Here is a 19,494-nt window from a genome sequence, read left to right on the forward strand (position 1 = left end):
ATTTAGATTGTATCTGTTTACTAAAACTTTTGCACATAGTTATAGTTACATACATTTACAAAGTTTTAACACCTACTTTTTCAAGTTTACATTTGTTTTTTTAACCATTTGTGTTACCTTGTTTTATTCAAGTTCTGTTGTTTGTACAATTGAATGTTATTTTAATACATCAGTGTTATTTGTTGTTGCACATTTTGTTGTTCTTGCACTGCAACTTATTGTTGCACATTACTGTTGCACTTTTTTGAAACCAAAATGTTAGAATGTTGTATAAATCAAACCCAGACCACTCTTGTCGCTGGATGTGCTATCCTTTGAGATAAAAAGTTATATTTCTACTTAGTTATTTAGATAATTTCTACTGGTAACATTCTTGGCTACTGTGTGTATTTTTCCAGCTGTATGTCAAGCATTTCAAAAATGTTCAATGAAAACATGTCTCCCCCCCCCAAAAAAAAAAAAAAAACCCACATACACCAGGTACTACTATCAACATCCTGAGACTGACCTGTCAAAAACATAAACAAATTAAATTCTCTGGAGCAGTAGTAGTTTTAGTAGTTTTGTCTGTGCAGTGGTTTGACAGAGCTTAATATCCAAATGACAAACAGTTAAGAACTGATTTATTTAAACAATGAGATGACAATGCCAATGTGAAAACATAACTGAAGTAAACATTTCAGTTTAAAATCTAGAAAAACAAAAAAACCAAACGTTTTTAAAAAAAGAAAAAGAAATCTGTATTTATCGCCACTACACTACCACTACTACACTACAAATATTTCTTTCCAACTAAAGCAACTAAACTGCTTTTAAACTGAGCTCTCAAAATAAATGATATCACACTTTTTTTTTTTTATTCCAGATATTTTTCCCATTTTTACCACCCCGTGCTCCTACCTAAGTCAGTCCTCTACCAACCCCGGGATGACCCTGCACTGAGCTCAAGTCTCCTCCGTACTTGAAGACTGAGCAGGGTGGGGCTTCTCCGGCGCATGGAAGGATCACGTTACTCTGGCCAGATTCCCCCCCCCATCTGGCGCCCGGGCTGGCCAGAGGGGCATGTATATACTGTTGCATGTTTTTGTGAGGGTAGCTCATATTAGCTGCGCAGCACCAACCCCACCCTGGGTGTGGGCGCTGAAGACATGGGGGAACTTAACACGCCCACAGCGTCCCCGACGGGAATTGAACCCAGGACCTTCTTGGTGTGAGACAGCTGCACCACCATTCCCCTCCAAATGTACACTTTTTATCCAGTGTGAATACGTAAGATTAAATTGTTGGGCAAAAGCCGCCCCACACTGATCGCATCTGTAAAGCCTGAATTAAGGTTCTGCATTAACGCAGAGCATACCCCGTTGCCGCTGTGAACCCTTCGGACTTCTCCGTCACTCCATTTTGCAGCGGTGCAATACCCCCCGCGAGCGCTAGTTTAGTTCATACTTTGTTTAGTTTCCGGCTTTTCCGGTCACAGTGAATCAAAGAGATAAGGACAACTATTGCGCAAAAAACCAAAACAAAAAAAAAAAAAACACATACACAGACGAAGAAAAGAGAGCTGAAAGTTCACTACTGCTTCACGAACCGGAAATGCGTGGCTACAAAGCAAATCAATCACAGCTCTCTCGGTCTGCGTTTGGTCCGCGTTGCCGTAACGCGTAGTTACAATTTTTGGGAGGTGCACGTCAGGCTACGGCGTAGGCTCTGCGTCGATTTAACGCGGAACCATAATTCAGGCTTGAGGCTTGTCTCCAGCGTGAATACGTTGGTGACGAATTAGATGACTTGATGTGGCATAAGCTGCTCCACACTGCTCACATCTGTAAGATTTTTGTCCAGTGTGAATACTCTGGTGTGCACTCAAAGTTCCTTTGTGTCTAAAAGTCATCCCACACTGATCACAACTGTACGGTTTAACTCCATTGTGAATATGTTGGTGAGTCCTTAGACTACTTCGTTCAGTAAAAGCCATCCCACACTGATCACATCTGTAAGGTTTATCTCCAGTGTGAATCTTCTGGTGACTCCATAGGCTATCCTCTCGGGCGAAAGCCGCCCCACACTGATCACATCTGTGAGGTTTATCTCCAGAGTGAATAAGCTGGTGCCTCTTTAGGTGACCTTGTCGGGTAAAAGCTGCCCCACACTGAGCACAGCTGTATGGTTTTTCTCCTGTGTGAATACGTTTATGAATCCTTAAATAACCATGTTCTGTAAAAGCCGCCCCACACTGATCGCATCTGTATGGTTTGTTTCCAGTATGAATACGTTGATGGCTCGTAAGATTATTTTGCTGGGCAAAAGCCGCTCCACACTGATCACAGCTGTAAGGCTTATCTCCAGTGTGAATACGTTGGTGACTCGTTAGAGCACTTTTCTGGGAAAAAGCCGCTCCACACTGATCACATCTGTAAGGCTTATCTCCAGTGTGAATACGTTGGTGACTCGTTAGAGCACTTTTCTGGGCAAAAGTCGCTTCACACTGATCACATCTATAAGGCTTGTCTCCAGTGTGAATACGTTGGTGATTCTTTAGACAAAATCGTCGGGTAAAAGCCGCACCACACTGATCACAGCTGTACGCTTTATCTCCAGTGTGAGTTTTCTTATGGATCTTCAGGTTTGATGAAGTAATGAAGACTTCCTCGCACTGATCACAGCAGTATCTTTTGGGTCTTCCTTTGACTTTATGATTCTGAAAAAACAGAGAAGATGACTTAGATTATTTGGCCTTTTCAGTTTTAATAAAGTGCTGCATGTCGTGTTCTTTGCTGTGAAACAATTAAGTTTATCTTATGAGGACTGATGTTAAACATATTCTGTTACGACTGGTCCTTAACAGTACGAGACCTTCAGGTGAGACTTTTAATACGTTCAAGGGGGCGAATGTACTTGCATGGCTGACACGCGTATCCTGCATTTGTTTCACACATCCGCATGCACGTTATTCAAAAAACACTAAATGCCTATGCAACCTGCAGTTCTCGGTTCGCCCACGAGTGGCGCTGGTCCAGCTCAGAGGACCAGCTGACCATGAGTGACGGAGGTCGGAAAATTGTGGAATTTCTTTGAGAGAGGCTGGCTGAGCAGGAGCTGTTATCCTCATATTTATGATCGACATTGCCACTGCACAGTGACAAACATCTGTGTCAAAGCAGCTGGTGGCAAATTGGCACAGTCCTTGCTACAGTTATAAAGACATGCAAGCAGAAGTGGAAACAAATGCGTGACAGTTATGTCTGTGCTCGTCTGAAGATGCAGGGCAAACACGGAGGACACGTGGAAATGTTGCCACTGTTTCTCATCAATTGCCTACATCGGCAAGACGAATGAGCTCCCCACTCTCTCGACGGCTCTGGTTGAATGGCCTGACAAACCATCTCCAATGGAGCCGCTTTTGTTGCAGAGATCACAAAAAAAAACAGTGCAGTGATCTCCTCTTCATCCAGTGTTTCCGTCTTGTTTATTTATCCGTTATTCCACCAGCTGGTATATTATATAATACTACGAAATATTTAATTACTTTTCTAACTCTGGCTCTGCATACTGCCCCAACCGGTTACCTTCGGTAGGACTCACTATCCTCTAGGGATGCAAATTATCGATTATTTCATTAATTGACAGTTGATAACCTTATCGATCGATCATCGATTAGTTGATAAGCGGCGTTTTTCCCCCATCTGAGATACAAACATAATTTTTTTTGCTTATATAAAATACAAAGGACATTTTAATGTATTCCTTAATCAAATATTTATTTGATACAAAAGTAACAAAGACATTTTTGTACGACAAGGAATATAATATAAAGTGCACTTCAAGGCTATTAGTAGTAGCAGCAGCCATAATAGTGTAATTTGTGTCAAGCAAATTTTAAGTTCTAGTTACGTTTTAAGTTAGAGTTTTGGCAGTGTTCAAAATAAAATTCTGAGACCTGCTGTATTGGAGCACATTTTCTTTTAGTTAAAACTGTAGCGGGGACAGATGTTTAGCGAAACCTATGTATGTACCGGGTGAAGGCTGATTTATGGTTCCGCGTTACAACAACGCAGAGCCTACGCCGTAGGCTACGGCGGCGGCTCTGCGTCGATTTAAGGCGGAACCATAATTCAGGCTTTAGGGGAGCATATCGGAGAACAACCAGAAGAATATAGAGTGGATTAAAAATAAAAGTTAAGCACTGAGCTACATGTGTCTCCCGTCTGGGCCATTGCAGACTCATTGCCTGAGCATGATGTTACTAAAACCAAACCTATCCGCCGTCTCTTTCTTCTAACTTTATGTGTCGCATTAAATGTGGTCCGGACGTAATACCAGCTGGTGAAATTAAACGAAAAAAATAAATAAATAGATTAATTGTAATCGTTAATTTTAATCGGGTAATTTCATAACGGCAATTAATCGAAAATCGATTATTTGTTAACGTCCCTACTCTCCTCGCATGGTGTTTGAGCGAGGTACCCTCACGCCGCAGCTGGTTGTGAGCATAAAGGGAGGCGAACGCAGGCTCAGACAGAAAGTATATTTGCCCCTTAAGTAATAAGTGTAAATAGTGAGAGCTGCTGAAACACATTCTCAGAACCCACTGACACATGAACCATTTATATTGAACATGAACTATTGTGTTTTTTATTATGTGTGTGTGTGTGTGTGTGTATATATATATATATATATATATATATATATATATATATATATATATATAGCTGTTTTTGCTATAATATTGTACGAAAATTACTCAGAGGATGCCTTAGGCCCACCATAATTTAATTATGGCGCTTTTCCACTAGTAACTACTCAGCCCGACTCGACTTTGCGCTTTTCCACTAGAGGTTGAGGCGTCCAGAGTAGAAAATCTTCCTTTAACTAATCTGCTGAGGTTCTAATCGGATGAGTCGGGCTGCATCTATCATCACACTACAGGCCACCGATTGGTCAGGGGGCGGGGCCCTCAGGCGTCTGAGTCAGGAGGCGGAAATCAGTGACAGAGCGACTTGCCTCTTCTTGTTCATTTTATTCAAACAGGCAATGGCAGCGTGAAAGTCTGTTTGGTGATCTAACTCTGAGGTGCAGATGTTCATAAACCTGGTGGCTGAGGAGAGAATTAAAAAGGAATGTAGACGGGCGATAAGGAATGACAAGATCTACCAGGAGCTCTGTCACTTCATAGCTGCTCGCGACTACCAACGGACTTTTCAGCAGCGCCAAGACAAACTGAGAAAAAATGTAAAAGCGTTGCCGCTTGAAGCTTCTCTCACTCTCACACAAGTCACAGATCCAGCAGCACAAATATCATCTCCTCCATCTTTTACAACTTTAATGTTGTTGTCTTCTTCGTTTAGATCACACAATCAAATACGTCACAGCAGCTTCGCTCCAACCCCACCCACTTCCCATCTGGGTATTGAAAAGAAACAAGGGCAAGGTGAGTCGAGTCGAGGCGAGCTGAGTAGGTACTAGTGTAAAAGCTCCATTAATGACTGATTATTTAGTGTGCGGTTGAAAATAAACTAAAACATAATAAAAAGGACTCATTGTTGTCATCATTGTTCAGTTTTAAAAAAAAGGATCTAATTTAAATTAAAGATGTAATTTTTTTTGATGTGCTGCGAGGCCGAGTCGCCCCGTTACAATTGTCTACCTCAGAAGATTGGTTAGATATAGCGCTGTCAATATTTAACCAAAAAAAACATGTTTAAATAAATACATATTTCCTTTCAAATCATGAATCTTTCTCCAGCATTTACATTTTTCTATATAAAAAATGTGTTGAATCGAACTGAACCGTGATTTTTTTTTTTGTCGTTTAACCCGTAATATTGTGTGTGTGTGCGTGGATGTGTGACAACATAACTGTTCATATACTTGTGCATTGTAAAGATGGCGGACAAAGTCACGGGATGACTAAGTCTCGTGTGATTCAAGATTGGGGACGAGATTTCGTCACACCCAGTGAGAACAAAGGAAATCAGAGCCGGGCCAGACCCTTAGCCGGGCCGAACTGAAGCTCTTGAGACCGAGCTTTTAGTGCCAGATAATGTGTCTTAATTAGAGTTATACCCACGCTGAACCAAGCTACTGGCTGCCCCGGGAATCCCCCGTCCAAGATAATAACAGTCACGGCATAACAACAACACGGTAACAGAAGAAGAAGAGGTAGATTTGCGTGCATCTTACCTGCAACATGATCAGGCTTAGTATGTACGAAATTTACGCAGACGCTGCATCATTAGCATCCATTTTTTCAATGTTGTCCTCCTTCGCGCTGATTTACTAATTGTACCGGAAGAACCTCAACACAAAAGTGTAAGTGGCGCCACCTAGGGTGCGGAGTCGAACGCACCTCACTCAATATTTCTATTGTCTTCTCGTGCTTGCATTTCTTGGATTTCTCTGAACGTCTAGTTTAACCCTTAGCTAGATTGTTGCCAATAGCTTGATTCAGATGTGCATGTAACCACACTGAGTGGTCCTGGTGAGGAGTGGCTCTCTCTTTCTCTCTCTTGCTCTCTCTGTGTGGATGAGAGGTTGTAGCATCGGTAGCGAGGTTGAGAGAAGAAAGGGAGAGTGAAAGTGAGAGAGAGGGGGAGAGGCCTGGACTGCTGCGCATCAGCGGGAGTTTACTCATTATGAAGGTTTCTTTGTTTCAAACCATGTGGTCAGGCCTTACAGTTGATCTTTCTTTGTTCAACACATCCAACATCCTCCCATAGGTCCAAAGACTGGGATGTTGGTCATAGTCTTTGGGGCTTACTACAGGCCAAACAGTCCAAGTGTTGCACAGTCCAGATGTATAAGGATTAAAACTACTTCAAAACACAGTTCATAGAACACAGTTCAAAAGTTAGAAGCCACACATGGAGTGAGACGCGCTTTTCATGGCTCCTGCAGAATCTTACTTAATTTAATAGTAAACGACGTCTACGCCTCTACATTACACGAAAAACTTTTAAGATCGGTCCGAATAGACCAGAGCGGAGCTTATTGGCAGTACAATAGACGTGTATGGCGTGGAATCTGAGGAAATATAAGTACAACAGTCCGTCAGAAACAAGGCCCAACGCCACCTGGACAAAGAGTGCAGCCGACGCCGACCTAGCCACTCCCGCGCTAGCTACAGTCCTGACCATGGACACCGAGGCGGTTAAAGCAGATATCCTCTCGTCCTTGAGGAAGGACATATCCACGGTGATCAGACAAGAGCAAGTGCCCTGGCAGACTATTTTGATGCGCTGATATAAAGGCGGTGAGATCAGAAATGGCTAATAACACAACCGCTATCCGTACAGAAATCGACCGGGTAAAAACCGAGGTGAGGGACGTAGAGGGACTTTCAGCATGGACGGATGAAGAAGTTTCTGTGCAGTCCACTATAACAGACCTCAAGAAGCAAGTGGACAAGTTGAAGAAAAAGTGTGAAGATATGGAGGGACGAATGCGAAGAGGGAATATTCGTATCATGGGGGTTGCTGAAACGCCGGGATCAAGCGCTCCCACAGCAGTCTCCAAACACCTCAAGGAGGTTTTGCAGATGGATAAAGATGTGCAGATTGAGCGCTCCCACCGCAGCCTGACGCAGCGAAAACCCGGACACAAGCCACGGGTAGTCATCGCGAAGCTGCACAACGATGGAGACTCCATGGACAGCGGAAAGCCCTTGAACGTGGCAGGCAACTCCGCTACAAGTCTCTGGGGTTGAGAGAGGGTGTGTAAAGCCGCAAATATGGTCGCCGTTGGTGCCTGCGTACGCGTCTGTTCTGCTCCCAGCGTACCTCGCGTACCACACGACGAGAACGCGCCATACCGGTGGTGACCGATAGGGGGCAGTAAGCAGAGCAACAGTTGGAAAAGCTACTTATATTAAGTAGCAGAAGTATTAGCAGCAGCGGTAGCAGATTAGAACAACGAACAAGTTTACAGGACAATATTGGATGATGTAGGAGATTATAACATCGTGTGAATGTGTTTGAGTGTGTATGAATGTTTGGTGGTGGTCGGAGGGGCCGTTTGGCGCGATATGGCAGCCACGCTTCCGTCAGTCTGCAGGGCAGCTGTGGCTACAGACGGAGCCGGGGGAGAATGTGTGTGAATGAATAATGATCTCTGTAAAGCTCTGGGTGCCTTGAATGAAGCTATATAAAACCACAGCATTATTATTATTACTCTTTATTAATTTTTATTACTTATTTATCATTACTTTTTTACCCCCTCCCCTGTATGTGTGTGTCTGTACTGCTGCTATATGAGTTTCCCCATTGAGGGAGTAATAAAGGACTATTTTATCTTATCTTATTATTATTGCTTATTAACAAAAATGGATAGTCTTTCCAGACTAATTTATCCGGCATTCTCCTTACCCATCTCAACAAGAATGACGAAACAATAAATCCAGTTAATTTTAAGTTCATATGGAGAAATAGATGTCAATAAATAATAAAAAAATAAAAAAAAGATTAACATGGTAAAAAACTATGATGATGTTGAATGTGATCGATTTCAATATTATGAATGGTGTCTTGTAGGGCTGAAACGATTCCTCGAATAATTCGAGTAATTCGATTACAAAAAATGATCGAGGAATTTTCTCTGCCTCGAGGAATCGTTTAATTAATTTTTTTTTTTTTTTTTTTCGTTTAATTTCACCAGCTCAAAGCCTCGTATTACGCCCGGACCACATTTAATGCGACACAACACGCTGACGCTGCGCACGTAAAGGGGGGGAGAAAGAGGCGGCGGATATGTTTGTTTTGTAACATGCCATGCTCAGGCAGTCTGCAATGGCCCAGACGGGAGACACATGTAGTTCAGTGCTTAACTTTTATTTTGAATCCACGCTATATTCTTCTGGACCGTTCTCCTAATGTTCCCCCTCTAAATGTTCCGCGTTAAATCGACGCAGAGTCTACGCCGCTCTCTAGCGAGGGTGGAGAGCGGCGGTCCGGCTGGCGGTGCTGCGCTGACGTGCAGGCTGTCCACGGCTACGCCGTAGCCTACGGCGTAGGGTACTCAGCGACGCGCACTGCGTTGTTGTAACGCGGAACCATAAATCAGCCTTTACCCAGTATATAAACCTCTGTTCCCGCTACAGTTTTAACTAAAAGAAAAGGCAGAAAATGTCAGAAAAATAAAAACGTAATAAAGCTAACTGGGTAGTTTTCATTTCATTTTATCTCTATAGTCATTCATGGATAAAACAAGCAGCACTGGTGCCTAATGTGCTCCAATACAGCAGGTCTCAATTTTATTTTGAACACTGCCAAAACTCTAACTTAAAACTTACCTAGATATTAAAATTTTGCTTGACACAAATGAAAGTTCAATTGAAACACGTGGGAAAACACCTAACATTTTAAGTTATGTCTGATATCAGGTGTAATGGCATTTTTAGGTTAGAAATAAGAACATTTCTTGGTAAGATCCTTAGTTTTTTGAGTGAATCAGTGAATTTGGTCAACTGGTGTAAGTTCAGGGTTTTTAAATGCACAGCCATGAACCTACTGTATTATATAATTGAGTCTTGATGTCAATTAACATCTAACATCTTATGTATATTTATAATTGCTCTTTAACTAAACAAATATATGTTTTATCCGATTACTCGATTAATCGATGGAATTTTCAGTAGAATACTCGATTACTAAAATATTCGATAGCTGCAGCCCTAGTGTCTTGAAAGTGAAATAGTTAAAATCTTTCCTTACAAATAGACATTCCATCGGGTTTATTGTTCCTAATATGATTTTCCAAAAAATGGGTGGAATAGACTAGAATAATATTATTTTGTTGAAGACAAGAATTTGGACTTTGTCCTTAATAATTTGGTGTTATAGGGAAAGTTCTTCATTCACAAATGTAGATTTTTTTAAGACCAAACCATGTTTGACCCATTGGAGAAATGAGCTAAAGCTCTTGAGTAAGTCCTTGAGTCTTGTTAAAGAAAAGAAAGCCCTTAAACTGTTTTCTTTACTTGAAAGATATGATTTAATATAAGATGGCCCTTGTGAGTTATTTTTTATTTTATGTTGTACAATAATTAGATTCTCAGTGTATATTTTGTAATACTGATGTTGCTCAACCCAAGGCAAAAGTTTGTAATTCTGATATGACTTTTATGTGCTTTGTTTGTTTGTATCTATCTTTCAATAAAAAAAAAAACATTCTGGTGTAAAATTAAAGTGAAGTTAAAATGAGTTAACAAAGGGGAAGTTAACCTGCATGGAGAACTTTCTCCAGCTGAGAGCAGCAGTGCCAGCTGGGATCAGACCGGGAACAGCGATACTAGTGGCCAGAGCGAGAACTGCAGGTCGCGTACGCGTTCAGTGTCTTTTTGAGAACGTGCACGTCGACGCGCCAAATGAACGCAGGATACGTGTGACGTCACGCGTACGCGTTCTGAACGGCGACCATATTTGCGGCTTAAGAATATGCTTATACAGGCTACCGTTGTGAAGGGTGAACCGCAGAGCTCCCTTATTCAATGTGTTCATTCAGTATTATGGTTTCTATCTTTCTTGTTTTGGTCCGTTTTTTGTTTTTATATCTACTTCTCCAGTTATGTTGGCTGTGACTATCTCATGTTTTTTCCAATGAGTCCATGCTCAACATACCGTATTTTCGCGACCATATGGTGCGCCATGTGTTATGTTATGTGGGAAAGGGAGCTGGGTGAAGAGATTCCAGAGGGCATATGGTATGATTTGTGGAAAACACACCAAAATACTACACAGTCTCTGAGATGGAGAGAATTTAATTGGAAGAACTTAATTCGATATTTTATCACACCTAAAATCAGAGCTAAACAGATAAATACTCACCAACCATGCTGGAGATTGTGTAACCACATGGATCCAGATCACACACACATATTTTGGAAATGTACGAATGTACAGCCCTTCTGGGGGAATGTTCACTCAGTTCTCTGTGACGTACTGGGATATGTGATTCCCAAATCCTGTCTTATTCTGTACCTTGGACATTTGGATGGATCGGTATATGTTGGAGACAGATATCTGGTCAAGTCTGATCCCCCCAGTAGGAAACAATGGACGTCAATTATAGACGAAATACTGGTGATGGAACATCTCACATATAAGTTGAAAATGAAAGAAGATCTCATTGTAACGAACTGGGGAAAATGGTTGTCATTTAAGGAAAGAAGTGACTCTACATAACTGTGCGATGGCTCTGTTCGATCTTTCTGAATGGTTATTATATGTTGTTTTGTTTTTTTTATTAATTTGTTTTATCCTCTTTAGTATTATCATTATTGCTATTATTATTTTCTATTTGACAGTTTCTTTCCTGATCCGTAGATCTGGGGAATTCATCTTAAATGCGTTTGTTAACATTGATAATTGAAATAAATAAAAATTGATAAAGAAAGAAAAATGTGGTGATGATGTCCTCCATTTCTAGACCTGCACCCCCCTGGCTCTGTGGGCCTGCTGATGGCCGGTGTCTCTTGGACCTTACCTTGGTGTCAGTGTTACGGGCCTCAGGTCCTGAGACCGCTGCAACAAGATTGGAGCTTTGCCTCACGGAGTTGAATCCTCCCAACTCTCCTCTGGAAACCTGGGAAGCAGAATTGAAACGTCAGGAGGAGGGAGCCGGCCTTCTTTCTTCCCCCTTGGTCTGATTTATTAGAAAAATCATTTGGTAGAATTTATTCACAAAACACATCTTATCTGAGATACAGTAATCTTCTTCACAATGCAATACCATATTAATTCCAGTCTCTCTTTCCAGCCAAAAAACAATTATATGTACATATTAACTCTCATTCATGTACAGTAAAAAGGTACAAAATAATGGACCATGTCATTATGCAAATAAAAGTTTTCACCTAAACAAAGCCTCTCTTTACAAGATGCTTTACAGTTGGGCTTTATATGAGTGGTGCATCTGTTCGTAATTACCTGGTGGTCAAATTATTAGCAAAACCTATTGGCTGATTTTATTTTGGAGACCGCCTCTCTCTTCTATTGACTGTAAACATTTGAAAGAAGGGTTGATAATTCCTGTCAGCCAATTCAATCAGGAGTTACCCACGTGCGTATTCTCCAAAGGTAAACAGTCGCCAGAGCATTTGAGGGCACGGACGCCAGTGAGCATTAAACCAGTTTAAAAACAAATATAAAAACATGATATTCACAAGGTACAAAGAGGAAACGGTTTAGCAGCCTTTAGGGGCCTGATATAACACAATTGGGTGAATGGGTAGATTTGTTTATATTTATGTACAGAAATGGGCAGCTAATTATATATATATATGTATATGTATATGTGTGTGTGTGTGTTATGCCCCCAGTCTAGGGGTGCCTAGGACACAACATGAAAAGGCCCCATCTTCCCCAAGTCCCAAGTAGCCACAAACAAGATTTGGTTTCACTTTAAAAAGGAAGTGATTTATTAACAAAAGTAGATCAACTTGAAAAGTAAACTGAGACTGAGCTACTAGGCTTCAGGGTGGACAAAGGCCAAAACAACAAACAAAAGGGTCCTGTCTTAGGAGTAGGTAACTGACCTATCAAACAAAAGAAAACAAATGACACAAGGCTTACCTCCCTAACTAAAATAAACAGGAGAAAACGAAGTTAACAGAATTGGCAGCCCACCCTTACTTTACTCAAAAGTCAATATCTTCCAAAACCTATACAAAGTGCTAAGCACAAGGTGTGGCCGGTTGGGAGAGGAGGAGGATGAGTCTGCAACCTGCTTGCAGCCCACATGGTGGCTGCCATCTTGGCTCCTTTTATCTCAGGTGGTTGTCGTTTCAGCCAATCACCATCCAGGGCATGGAACCTTCCCACCAATGACCGCACGGCTGTGGAACACACCTATCTGCATAGTAAATTAATACAAGAAAATCAAAGGGCACACACACCCACACAAGACAGACTACAAAAATATGACCACAGTCATAACACCCCCACACCCAAGAATTAAACATTCCCCTAAATGTTTAATTCCTGTGGATCTGAGGAACACCTAGACAAAGCGTCCGCTATTACATTTTCTGTGCCCTTTTTGTGGTGAATCTCCAGATTGAAATCCTGGAGGAGAAGAGACCAGCGCATAAGCCGCTGGTTAGAATTACGCATGTGCGCGAGGAATACTAACGGGTTGTGATCAGTGTACACTTGTACAGGCTGTGAACTAGACCCGATATAAACCTCAAAATACTGAAGAGCAAGCAGGAGGGCAAGAGCTTCCTTCTCAATCGTGCTATAATTAAGCTGGTGCTTATTGAACTTTCTTGAGAAGTAGCAAACAGAGTGATCGATAGCCTGATCATCCTCCTGCAAGAGAACCGCACCGGCGCCGCACGCGCTGGCGTCAACCTCCAGTTTAAAGGGTCGTGTAAATCAGGGTGCAGCGAGGACTGGGGCACTACACAGTAACGCCTTGGCAGACTCGAAGGCAGCCTGGCAAGCGGGGGACCAAACAAACAAGTCCGGCACACAGAAGTCCGGCACACAGAAGTCCGGCACACAGAAGTCCGGCACACGAAAGTCCGGCATAGGGCTGAACGATATGGACAAAATTTCATATCTCGATATTCATGCCAGATATCTCGATATCGATACGATACGACTTCGGTTCGGTGAAAACCAAGCATTTTTCAGAAAAATAAAAACATCAGAAATCAAAAGAGTGCAGTTTTATTGATTAAAACGATCACTGCCAGTCATCAACATTAACATAAAGTCACTCAATAATAAATAATAATCAAAATATTTTATTGTAGCTCCGCTTTAACGATAAATAACCAATGCAGTTAGAGTTAGAGTTCAGTACATGTTATTGATTGGACGCTGCAGCTGAACGGACTGTCACAACATCACTGCAGTTTCATGACGGAGTGAAGACAGATTACAGATTAAACTCATGTTTCACTCCCAGGTTTCATATTTTATTTATTTTCTGTTTCAACAATTAAATATCTAAAAATGTTAACTTTCAATCTGATCAACAAAAGAACCAGAAACAATTTTCTTAATTTAATACTGCGCATGTGCAATCCCCCCATTTGTCCAATCCTTGTTTTTCAGTATCCTCCAACAAATAGGAAATAGAGAAAAGAGTTTTCCACTCGCTGTTTTAATTCCCAATTTCGATTTTCAAACACATCAATGATTTTTTTATTATCAAAACAAAAGATGGGGAACGGATTATTTTGGTTTATTTCTCTATTTTTATTTTGTAATTTCAAAACAAAAAACGCATCGGCTGCGAAATACACGTCGCAACGTTCACCAAGCACGACTTGCACAACACCTCGCTCTGGTCGACATCATCCTTTCTAAATCCAAAATACCTCCAAATAATGTAGGATGATTTATGTTTTGGCACAAAATTAGATTCTGCACTGCCACCGGCCGCATTATCCTCCGCACTCATGTCTCCTTTCTTCCGTTTGGATTTCTCCGCTCTTCTCCGCTCTCCTGTGCGTGTGGCTGTGTGGGTCTCACGTGTCCCTCCCTCCCTCCCTCCCTCCTATGTTTGTCATTGGTTGGCTTCAGCTGTCGATCAACAGCAAGCATGAAATAAGCTTTGTGGTTGGCTGGCCGTAGTGGTGCGTTCAAGGGCAATCTTAAAAGTAATGTTTATGGAGACTGCTCGCGCTGTACAAGCAGGGCGAGCGGAAATATATCGTTTATATCGTTGCTTTTCCGTTATTAATGTCTTGAATGTTCATATCTCGATATAGATACGATAACGGTATATCGTTCAGCCCTAGTCCGGCACACGAAAGTCCGGCACACGAAAGTCCGGCACACGAAAGTCCGGCACACGAAAGTCCGGCACACGAAAGTCCGGCACACGAAAGTCCGGCACACGAAAGTCCGGCACACGAAAGTCCGGCACACGAAAGTCCGGCACACGAAAGTCCGGCACACGAAAGTCCGGCACACGAAAGTCCGGCACACGAAAGTCCGGCACACGAAAGTCCGGCACACGAAAGTCCGGCACACGAAAGTCCGGCACACGAAAGTCCGGCACACGAAAGTCCGGCACACGAAAGTCCGGCACACGAAAGTCCGGCACACGAAAGTCCGGCACACGAAAGTCCGGCACACGAATCAAGCTCAATGACACCTTTTGGTACCTTTTCACATTCAGTAGTGGGGGACACTGAAAAGGAGGGCTCACCCTCATCTAATGTAGCCATAAATGAGCTAGACAAATCCATCACATCACCCAATTTACGAGCCTGTGCGCGAGTAACTGCGCATACAGGAAACACATTTGGCACCGACAAAGCAGAAGAAACAGAGGTGGGGCAGCAAGCAGGTGCAACCGAAATGGGATCATTGACGACCTCTCTCTCATTTCCGCCATGTTTCTGACATTACACGCTTGGCACCATTTATCAAACAAAACACTCTTGTCACGCACAAACTCAACATACGTCTGGTTGGGAGTTTTCTCACTGTTTCTAAATTTTTGCCGATAGGCTTCGGGAACCAGCTCGTAGGCCTGCAAAACAGTCTTTTTCAAGATTTTATAATCCAAACTATCCTCAATGGAAAGACTGGCACAGACTTCCTGAGCTTTCCCCACTAGTTTACACTGGAGAAGGGACCAGAACTCTTTGGGCCAACTAAGGGCAGCAGCTATCCGCTCGAAAGCGCTAAAATACGAGTCCACCTCGGACTCACGAAACGGCGGGACCAAAGCGATGTGCTTACTGATGTCAAAGCCCGGAGCAGAAACAGCGCTGCGGCCAACAGTAGACACTGGGGTGGAGGCTTCAGAGGCTCCTTTTTCCAGCTCGAGAGCCCTGATGCGCAGGTGCATGGCTTGCACCTCAAGCTGTTTGTTTCTGGTCTCTACCTCCTTTATTTGGAGTGCTATGCGGAGATCCTCGGTAGTCATGTTACTCACCAGAGGATCTATGACCGGCCCAAGCCCCGCACCAGCAGTGAGCGTGCCAGCGGCCCCCGCCACTTTCACCTCAGCGCCCGGTACGTCACCAGCCACGTCACCCGCAGCAAAAGCAGCATCATCCGCATCAACAGCTGGGTCAGGTAGGACGCCCTGCTCCACCAACTGTGCACACAGCAACCGTCTGAGCTCCGCTTTATTGGCACTGTAAGACACCCGCACATTATACACATTTGCCAAACTCAACAGGTCCGCCTTTTTGCACTTCTCAATTTTATCCAAAGACGGACTAGCCACAAAATCATCCAGTGAAAACTCCATAATTACCCCCCACACACCAAAAGAGAACTACCAACCAGAGGTACTCACCAAACTAAGCGAGACAAGAAAACGGACGAGCCCCCAATTCATGTTATGCCCCCAGTCTAGGGGTGCCTAGGACACAACATGAAAAGGCCCCATCTTCCCCAAGTCCCAAGTAGCCACAAACAAGATTTGGTTTCACTTTAAAAAGGAAGTGATTTATTAACAAAAGTAGATCAACTTGAAAAGTAAACTGAGACTGAGCTACTAGGCTTCAGGGTGGACAAAGGCCAAAACAACAAACAAAAGGGTCCTGTCTTAGGAGTAGGTAACTGACCTATCAAACAAAAGAAAACAAATGACACAAGGCTTACCTCCCTAACTAAAATAAACAGGAGAAAACGAAGTTAACAGAATTGGCAGCCCACCCTTACTTTACTCAAAAGTCAATATCTTCCAAAACCTATACAAAGTGCTAAGCACAAGGTGTGGCCGGTTGGGAGAGGAGGAGGATGAGTCTGCAACCTGCTTGCAGCCCACATGGTGGCTGCCATCTTGGCTCCTTTTATCTCAGGTGGTTGTCGTTTCAGCCAATCACCATCCAGGGCATGGAACCTTCCCACCAATGACCGCACGGCTGTGGAACACACCTATCTGCATAGTAAATTAATACAAGAAAATCAAAGGGCACACACACCCACACAAGACAGACTACAAAAATATGACCACAGTCATAACAGTGTGTGTGTGTGTGTGTGTGAGAAAATACGTGTGCAAGTAGATATATACATAGATATAGTTTATGGAGTTAATATAGAGATAGTTTGGTGTAAATAAGTATATTTATATGGGCATATGTGTACAAATATATAGAAATACTCAACTATGTGTATGTATATATATAGGTAAGTGTGAGTACAATTATAGTATAGTTATTATAAATACGTGTTAATAAATGATTAGTGCATGGGGGTAGGATTAAATAAGTTTACACTTCTTCCTACTCCTTTTTGCACATGTAAATTAAGATAGTAAGTGTTAAAGTATGAAACTCTTTGTTTTGTTTTCTTACCTTCTCTTTAATTGTTGTTTTTACATGTACAAAATAAAAATAAAAATAAAAAGTTCTCTAGCGCTTGATGTGAATATGGTTTAGGTTACAAAATAATCCTGAAAGAAGATGGAAAAGAAATAAAACTGTAGATTAAGTTTTCAAAAAATACCTATGAGTGATGCTGGTGCTCTGTTTGAAACAAGATGGGTCATTGTCTAGGTTTCTTTGTTTCGGGCCATGTGGTCAACTGTAAGACAATGTGGTCTTACAGTTGATGTTAGACCTCAGAGTTGAAGTTAGATCTTTACCATGTTCAACACGTGGCTGCAGCTCAACACTTGCAAAATAAACTTTAAAGGTTTCAAACAAAAACTTTGTATGTATTTCAATTAATTTTTTTTTTAACATGCAATTAAAAAAACATAATTACAGTTTGTATAGTTTTTCCTCTCCATCTGATTTTTGATTGAAAGTTAAGAGTTTATCTTTTCTTCTATAATAAAGAAACAAAAATCCCTTCACACTTTTTTGTAGTTTAGAGTAAGTCTCGTTTTGATGACAACTTGTCTGTGTTTCAGTGGTTGGACGGAGGAAACATTCATGCTTTTACGTCTCTTTATTAGGGAGTTATTGACCGCAGAAGTGGGAATCTACGAATATCTGTCCAACTTTATGGGACCAAAAAGCTCCAGACTGCTGCGTCTGTGCGCGCCGCCACATTTACAAACATTCAAGCGCAGAAACGTTTATATGTGCAGTAAAAAACAGGTCCTGTGTTTGATTTATCTGTGGCTTAGTTCAAACACGCTGATGCAGATTAAAATACAGCGTTTGGATCATCATTAGCAGACAGAAAAACCCAGAACGAGCGGCCACGTGGACCCGAACACTGACCTGCAGACCAGCAGAGGAAAAGCTGGACCCTGGACAGTCCTGGTCCTGGTCCTGGTCCTGGTCCTGGACCTGGTCCTGGACCTGGTCCTGGTCCTGGTCCTGGTCCTGGTCCCGGTCCCGGTCCCGGTCTCGGTCCTGGTCCTGGTCCTGGTTCGTTTGCATTCTTCCAAAATGTTTCAACTATTCAATCTAAACGGGTGTTTCTCTGGTCTGAACCAGAGCAGTGGATAAAACAGAGGCGGCGCTTCCATATGACTCCGTTGTAAATCATGGCGGCGGCACTTCCGGGTTATGGAGCCTTTATTTAGAAAACTTTATTAGCAAATCTTGCTCTACAAACCATAGACATATAAACGTAGACGCCCCGTGGAGCTGCTGCGGTACATAGATATAAATATATAAAGATATAGATATAAAGCCTTTATATCTGTGGTTGGAGGTGGTGGTTGGAGGTGGTGGGGCCGCGGTGCATTGTGGGAGCCGCGGTTAGCACCAGCGTGTTGTTGTTGTAGCCGCTGCTAAGCTGCCAAAAGCTGCTGTTTGGCCCGCTCAGGTTTGATTCCGGGGCTCGAACCCCCGACACACCGAGGATCATGGCGTCCACCGCGGCAGGGAAGCAGCGGATCCCCGAGGTGGCGAAGGTACGAAACCCGGAGTGAGCAGGGTTTGGACAGGTCACGGGTTTTAGTCATGAAGTCTTTTAAACATAAGCGTTTTAAACTGTTTCTGTGTCAAACTGGGGCTGGTGTCGGGGTCACATTCATATGAATTAGTGGAATAAGTTATTATTGATGTATTAATTAAGTTTAATTAGTTTAATCCAGACTTCTGGCAGAGTTTTGGTTAGTTGGTTAGTTTTTGTTTCAGCAGAACTTTGATCCTGAAATCTGGAGAAAACATGTTTCATCCAGGGTTCCTACGGGGCTGGAAATCCTGGGAAGTGCTGGAATTTCAATGTTGTGTTTTCAAGGCCTGAAAAGTGCTGGAATTTTAGTTTAAGTGCTTGAAATTATAACTCTGTCTTTCACCAAATTGGGATCCGACTGTATAGTTTAGTTATTACAAGGAGAAATAAAATCAGTAAGATGAAACATAACTAGATGTTTACAGCACGATACAATGTACATAATTGTGATTAAAAAGTGCAAAAAATAATTATGAGTATACAGGACTGTCTCAGAAAATTAGAATATTGTGATACAGTTCTTTATTTTCTGTAATGCAATTAAAAAAACAAAAATATCATACATTTTGGATTCATTACAAATCAACTGAAATATTGCAAGCCTTTTATTATTTTAATATTGCTGATTATGGCTTACAGTTCAAGGTTAAGATTCCCAGAATATTGT

The 19,494-nt window shown here is 42.2% G+C and overlaps 2 protein-coding genes across 3 annotated transcripts in view; one reads left to right on the forward strand and one right to left on the reverse strand.

Moving 5' to 3' along the window:
* Nucleotides 1–18,737, reverse strand: LOC133460866 (zinc finger protein 501-like). The gene is made up of 4 exons (XM_061741611.1): nt 18,613–18,737; nt 18,143–18,251; nt 11,476–11,574; nt 1–2,698 (listed from the first exon to the last, which is right to left on the reverse strand). Exons 1-4 carry the CDS (start codon nt 18,735–18,737, stop codon nt 1,736–1,738), a joined length of 1,296 nt encoding a protein of 431 aa, XP_061597595.1. The 3' UTR covers nt 1–1,735.
* Nucleotides 18,600–19,494, forward strand: part of LOC133460723 (zinc finger protein 501-like) — a 22,039-nt gene continuing 21,144 nt past the window's right edge. For both annotated transcript variants that reach the window (XM_061741458.1, XM_061741457.1), the window contains exon 1: nt 18,600–18,783. In XM_061741458.1, the coding sequence (XP_061597442.1) occupies nt 18,736–18,783 (48 nt within the window). In that variant the 5' untranslated portion in view covers nt 18,600–18,735. The remainder of the gene's footprint in view (nt 18,784–19,494) is intronic.

Source organism: Cololabis saira, chromosome 15 (genome assembly GCF_033807715.1).
Source record: "Cololabis saira isolate AMF1-May2022 chromosome 15, fColSai1.1, whole genome shotgun sequence".
Classification (NCBI taxonomy): domain Eukaryota; kingdom Metazoa; phylum Chordata; class Actinopteri; order Beloniformes; family Belonidae; genus Cololabis; species Cololabis saira.